The following is a 5,910-nucleotide window of genomic DNA, read 5'->3' on the forward strand; positions in this document are numbered from 1 at the left end:
GTAAGACTGCTTCCTTACTGTTCAGGTATCACCTCCACATTAATGCGGCCAGAGAGTTGGTTGAGCGGTCATTAATGCGGAGGCAGCTGTAGTTTATAGATATTTATTTGCTTTATCTCACTCATCCTTGGTCGGTTATTCTATCTTTTATGGTGACTTAATTCTGAGGTCTGGTTGCAATAAGACCACGTCCTGATCGTCCTCGGACGCATACTGCCGAGGAGTAGGGTGTCCTCGGACGGACACAGAACCCTACCCCTGTGATGTTGACTACCATCCCCTTCAGTAACTACCTTATGACCTGACTTGGCCTCCTCGGACGGGTATGCATCCTCGGATGGGCCACGGACCCAACATTCCTGAATCAATCCTGAACTTTATGGGCCTATTGATCGAATGGTCCCCACAATAGCCTCTCAAAATCCTACTTTTCGACTCCTCGGGAGAGAAGGTGGATTTTGACGTCATAAGCCTGTACCTGTGCGCGTTTTGGGGCATGCCCCTGACGCTTCAGCATCCCGATTTTGGCAGCATTAAATTTTGACAACTCCATTGTCTCCCACGTTCGACGGTGAGATCTAAATCGAACGGTAGAGGGCTTCCCTTGTTTTGTGAGCGAGAATTTCACTGCTCGCAGCCCTCTCATGACTATAAAGGTGTTCCCTAATTAAACCTGTACTTTCCCTTCGATGATTACATGGTTCCAGAGCTCATACATTTAACCTGCCTTCTTCCAATCTTCGTTATTCTCCTGGCGACTACAAATAATCGTACGTCGTCCGAGGCCCTTCCTTTGAACCTGTAAGTCCTCTTGAAGTTTTTACCACTTTTATTTTAAGCCCAAAAGTCTTTTCTACTAAGTTTTTTAGAAAAATGGGGAAACAGAAGAATCCATTTCAATGTCTCGTTGAGTCTGAGGAGGGTATTAGAAACTTTCGCTCTAAGTACAAGATCCCCCCAACGGTAGGGATAAGGTACGCAGCCCAAGGGGAGTGGGTTGATGCCAGGCAAACTGGGGAAGTAGTTATCCCCATGATCACCTTTATTGAGGGCGGGATGACTATCCCCATGGGTAGTATCACTAGGAGTTACCTCAACTTCTTTAGGCTATCCCCCACCCAGTGTGCCCCAAATATGTTTAGGGTCTTGGGAAGCATAGACGCTCTGAATAAGAGAATGGACCTAAAGTTAACCCATCATGACGTGAAATGGGTGTACAGCCTTCATCGCCTAGCTGACCAGGACTATTATCTCAAGTCGAGATATCCTGAAGTAAGGTTAATTCAGTGCCTCCCCACTTCAAATAAGAACCTAAAGGAGGATTTCCTTATTTTCTCTGGGGAATGGCACGATGGTTTACCTTGTCCGACAGTAGAGGGAACACCAGGTGGGCGTGAAGTTATGGATCTATACTATTTAGTTCGTGAACACATCTCATTTACTTTTATTATTTTTGTATCCTACAACTTTAACTTTATAATCAACGGTTTTACAGATAGGCGCTACACGAAACCCAATCTCAGATTAGTCAATAAGGCGAGCCTAGACAGGTTATTGAAAGCTGAAATACACGTGAACGAGGCTGACGGTCAACTCCGGGCAGCACATTTAATTCTTGGCTATACCCCCCTTTCTTTTGCTTTCCAGGCGCCGAAGTGCGTGATTAGAGCACGCGATCCTCGGCTTCACCGTATCAGTGTTGCCTACGAGGGGTTTGTTGTTCCAGAGGGTATTCCGCTTTCCCAGTACACACCTCGCACAGAGCCTCTTTTCGTAGCCAGCATCTCGGCGGGACCTTCTTCACCCTTATCTTCCCTCAAGAAAAAGGGAACAAAAAGGGGAAGAAAAAAGGGAAAAGGCGAGGGAACCGTTGTAACAGTATTTGAATCTTCGGACGACTTTGGGATTTTTGATCAGCCCACAAACCCCGAGGAAGACCCTGACGAGATGGGGATACAAAGGAAACCCCAGAAAAGCTTGCTAGAGCTGATGGAAGGTCAGCCGGGAAAGTCTGCACCTGCCAAAACAATACCATCCCAGTCTTCATCTCTTCCATCCAGGTCTCCTCCTCCAGCTCCTCGCCACCCTCCTCGTTCATCTCCTCAACCAGCGCTTCCCAGTGCCGCTGAGCAGAAAAAGCGCAGGGAACAGAAGGGCAAGGAGGTGGCGGATACGAGCAAGTCTCGTCCCACTCGAGAGGAGGATGACCAACAAGTTGCAAAGCAGCAAAAAACTAAGCACCCAGTCACGCGGGGGCAAGAAAAATCTGATTCCCCACATCCTGAGCCACAAGCATGGTTGCCAGTACCTATGCACGGTGGGGAGCCCCTGCGAGACGATGCCTCTATAAGGGACTTTAACGGCGGCATTAGGTGTCACGTAGCCTCAGCCATAGAGGAAACCTTATTGCTCCCAAAAGATATGGCCGAGATAAAGAACATGAGGAAGAATGAACTCATCCTCGACAACAAACGATATTTGGGCATGGTGAGAAGCTGTCTTTTACCCTGTTTCATTCTATGACTGTTACTCACTAATACGCACTTTTCATTGACTTTAATGTTAACTCTTTTTTTTTTTTTTATAGATCATCCAAAATACTTTCAAGCTAGATGAAATGCTTAATGCTTGCTCCAATCAGCTGGATGGCAAAAGGAAGAGAAGGATAATGGCTGTACAAACCTTGTCCAAATCTGAACAGGATTTGGCCGACGCAAGGAAAAAACTACAGGTCGAAGAGGAAGCTCGCAAGAGCGCTGAATCGGCATCAGAAGGCTACCAGAAGCAGGCCGAGGAACAAGCAAGGCTTCTACGCGAGACGAATGTCGAGCTGAAGAAGACTCAGGAGCAAGCTTTTGTTCTTAAGAAGCACCTAGAGGAAACTCAGAAGCTAAGGGAGCAAGCTGAAAAGCTCAAAGAGCAAGCCGAGAAAGCGAAAATCAACGCCGAACAGGCAATGAACGAAGCCGAGCAGAGAGGCTACGAAGTTGGTATAGCTGAAATTGAGAAGGCTTTAAGAGCCGAGGTTCCGAAGGTATGCCGCATCTACTACGCGAGAACTTGGAGCGAGGCTCTTAACCGTGCTGGGGTTGAATCCTCATCTGAGTTACGTAGGCCAGATAACGTATATTACCCCGAGGCGATATGCCCCTCAGCTCCTCAACCCTATCAGGCCGATGCTCCTTCTCCAGTTATTAACTTTAACGAGGAGGTTTTGCCTCTCCTCCTCGCGGCCAACCAGGACCGACTAAAGAGGGACTAGCCCCTCCAAGAGCTTCCCCAAACAAGACCACCACCGCTTCGGAGGCAGAGACGGCCTCCCAGGGTTTTCAACAGGAATTGGACTCCACAGTTCTACCAACTGGGGGCATTACCAAAGCCAAAGATGGAATCGCAACTTCGGAGGCAGACATACCCGCCAGCCGGACCCACTCGCCAGCCGGACCCCGCAGATCCAGTTGAAATTAAAAAAGTAGAACCTGTCTTGTAACTTTAAATAGACACTTAATAGAGGACTTTTTTGCTCATTTTCTTATCGTTCTGGCGGCTCTATGTCATCTTCGCAGTCATTCACTTTATCGTTGTAATTTTGCATGGGTTCATTTTAACAACCTTCTTTATTGTACGCCAATCTTGCGTCCAAAGCTCTCTGTCCGACTCCTCAATGAATGTTATAGGGCATTATTTCCGTCAAGTTTATGATTAGAAGATTTATCACAACTCTATTACCATTCAACAATTCAATACACAACATAGAAGGTTAATTTCTACCGAGTTTGCGGTCCGAGGACCTGGCATAACTTAGCCTCTGTTCCACGTTTTAATATAAATCGTAGGATGTTAATTTCCACTAAGTTTGCGATCCGAGGACCTAGCATAACTTAGTTTCTGTTTAACAATTCAATATAAATCATAGGATGTTAATTTCCACTAAATTTGCGATCCAAGGACCTGGCATAACTTAGTTTCTGTTTAACAATTCAATCTAAGTCATAGGATGTTAATTTCCACTAAGTTTGCGATCCGAGGACCTGGCATAACTTAGTTTCTGTTTAACAATTCAATATAAGTCATAGGATGTTAATTTCCACTAAGTTTGCGATCCAAGGACCTGGCATAACTTAGTTTCTGTTTAACAATTCAATCTAAGTCATAGGATGTTAATTTCCACTAAGTTTGCGATCCGAGGACCTGGCATAACTTAGTTTCTGTTTAACAATTCAATATAAATCATAGGATGTTAATTTCCACTAAGTTTGTGATCCAAGGACCTGGCATAACTTAGTTTCTTTTTAACAATTCAATCTAAGTCATAGGATATTAATTTCCACTAAGTTTGCGATCCGAGGACCTGACATAACTTAGCTTCTGTTTAACAATTCAATATAAGTCATAGGATGTTAATTTCCACTAAGTTTGCGATCCGAGGACCTGGCATAACTTAGTTTCTGTTTAACAATTCAATATAAATCATAGGATGTTAATTTCCACTAAGTTTGCGATCCAAGGACCTGGCATAACTTAGTTTCTTTTTAACAATTCAATATAAGTCATAGGATGTTAATTTCCACTAAGTTTGCGATCCGAGGACCTGGCATAACTTAGTTTCTGTTTAACAATTCAATATAAGTCATAGGATGTTAATTTCCACTAAGTTTGCGATCCGAGGACCTGGCATAACTTAGTTTCTGTTTAACAATTCAATATAAGTCATAGGATGTTAATTTCCACTAAGTTTGTGATCCGAGGACCTGGCATAGCTTAGTTTCTGTTTAACAATTCAATATAAATCATAGGATGCAGAAGCACAGGATGTATGATTGACGTAAGTTTAAAAGAAAATATTTGAATTGAAACACTTTTATTAATAATAATACCTCTTGAGATTATTTACATTCCAAGGATGGAGTACAGGTTTTTCATCTAGGTCCTCTAGATAGTAGGCTCCTATTCCTACTATAGAAGTGATCCGATATGGCCCCTCCCAATTAGGTCCCAGTTTTCCCCAATTTGTATTCTTAGTGGCCCCCAGGACTTTTCTCAGCACCAAATCTCCTATGGCTAACGGCCTCATCCTCACATTGCTATCGTAGCCCTGCTTGAGTTTATGCTGGTAGTAAGCTAATTGAACCATCGCGCTCTCCCTTCGCTCTTCAATCAGGTCTAAACTTTTTTCCAACATCGCATCATTATTACCCAAAGAGAATGTACTGGTCCTTAACGTTGGGAATCCAGTCTCGAGGGGAATGACGGCCTCTGCCCCATAAGTCATGGAGAAGGGAGTTTCTCCCGTCGAACGTCGGGGTGTTGTCCGATACGTCCAAAGCACATGCGGCAATTCTTCCACCCATTTTCCTTTCGCGTCATCCAGTCTCTTCTTAAACCCATTGACTATTACCTTGTTAACAGCTTCAGCCTGCCCGTTGCCTTGTGGATAAGCTGGAGTGGAATATCTGTTTCTTATTCCCAATTCTGAACTATATTCCCTAAAGGCATTGCTATCGAATTGGAGTCCGTTATCCGAGACAAGAGTTCGGGGAATTCCAAATCGTGTAACAATGTTCCTCCAGACAAACCTCTTCACATCTACGTCCCTGATGTTAGCCAAGGGCTCGGCTTCAACCCATTTAGTGAAGTAGTCTGTGCCGACCAGCAGGTACTTCTTGTTTCCTATGGCTTTAGGAAAAGGGCCGACAATGTCTAGTCCCCATTGCGCAAAAGGCCATGGGCTTGAGAGAGGGTTAAGAACTCCTCCCGGTTAGTGGATATTCGGGGCATATCTCTGACACTGATCGCATTTCTTAACGTACTCCTGCGCTTCTCTCCGCATATTTGGCCACCAATAACCTTGCGTGAGGGCTCGGCATGATAGAGACCTTCCTCCTGTATGGCTTCCACAAATGCCCTCAT

At 44.7% G+C, this 5,910-nt stretch overlaps 1 protein-coding gene across 1 annotated transcript; it reads left to right on the plus strand.

Moving 5' to 3' along the window:
* The first annotated feature begins 1,989 nt into the window (after positions 1–1,989).
* Positions 1,990–3,262, plus strand: LOC115966536 (inner centromere protein-like). Its single transcript, XM_031085752.1, has 2 exons — positions 1,990–2,487; positions 2,642–3,262. Exons 1-2 carry the CDS (start codon positions 1,990–1,992, stop codon positions 3,260–3,262), a joined length of 1,119 nt encoding a protein of 372 aa, XP_030941612.1.
* The last annotated feature ends 2,648 nt before the right edge of the window (positions 3,263–5,910 follow it).

Source organism: Quercus lobata, chromosome 11 (assembly GCF_001633185.2).
Source record: "Quercus lobata isolate SW786 chromosome 11, ValleyOak3.0 Primary Assembly, whole genome shotgun sequence".
NCBI classification, from domain to species: domain Eukaryota; kingdom Viridiplantae; phylum Streptophyta; class Magnoliopsida; order Fagales; family Fagaceae; genus Quercus; species Quercus lobata.

What these genes read in the sequence shown, in the direction of transcription:
- LOC115966536 (XM_031085752.1), top strand. Translation starts at nt 1,990, where the DNA reads ATGGAAGGTCAGCCGGGAAAGTCTGCACCTGCCAAAACAATACCATCC. An exon ending in ACAAACGATATTTGGGCATG is followed by an intron (nt 2,488 to 2,641) that starts GTGAGAAGCTGT and finishes TGCTCCAATCAG; the next exon opens with CTGGATGGCAAAAGGAAGAG.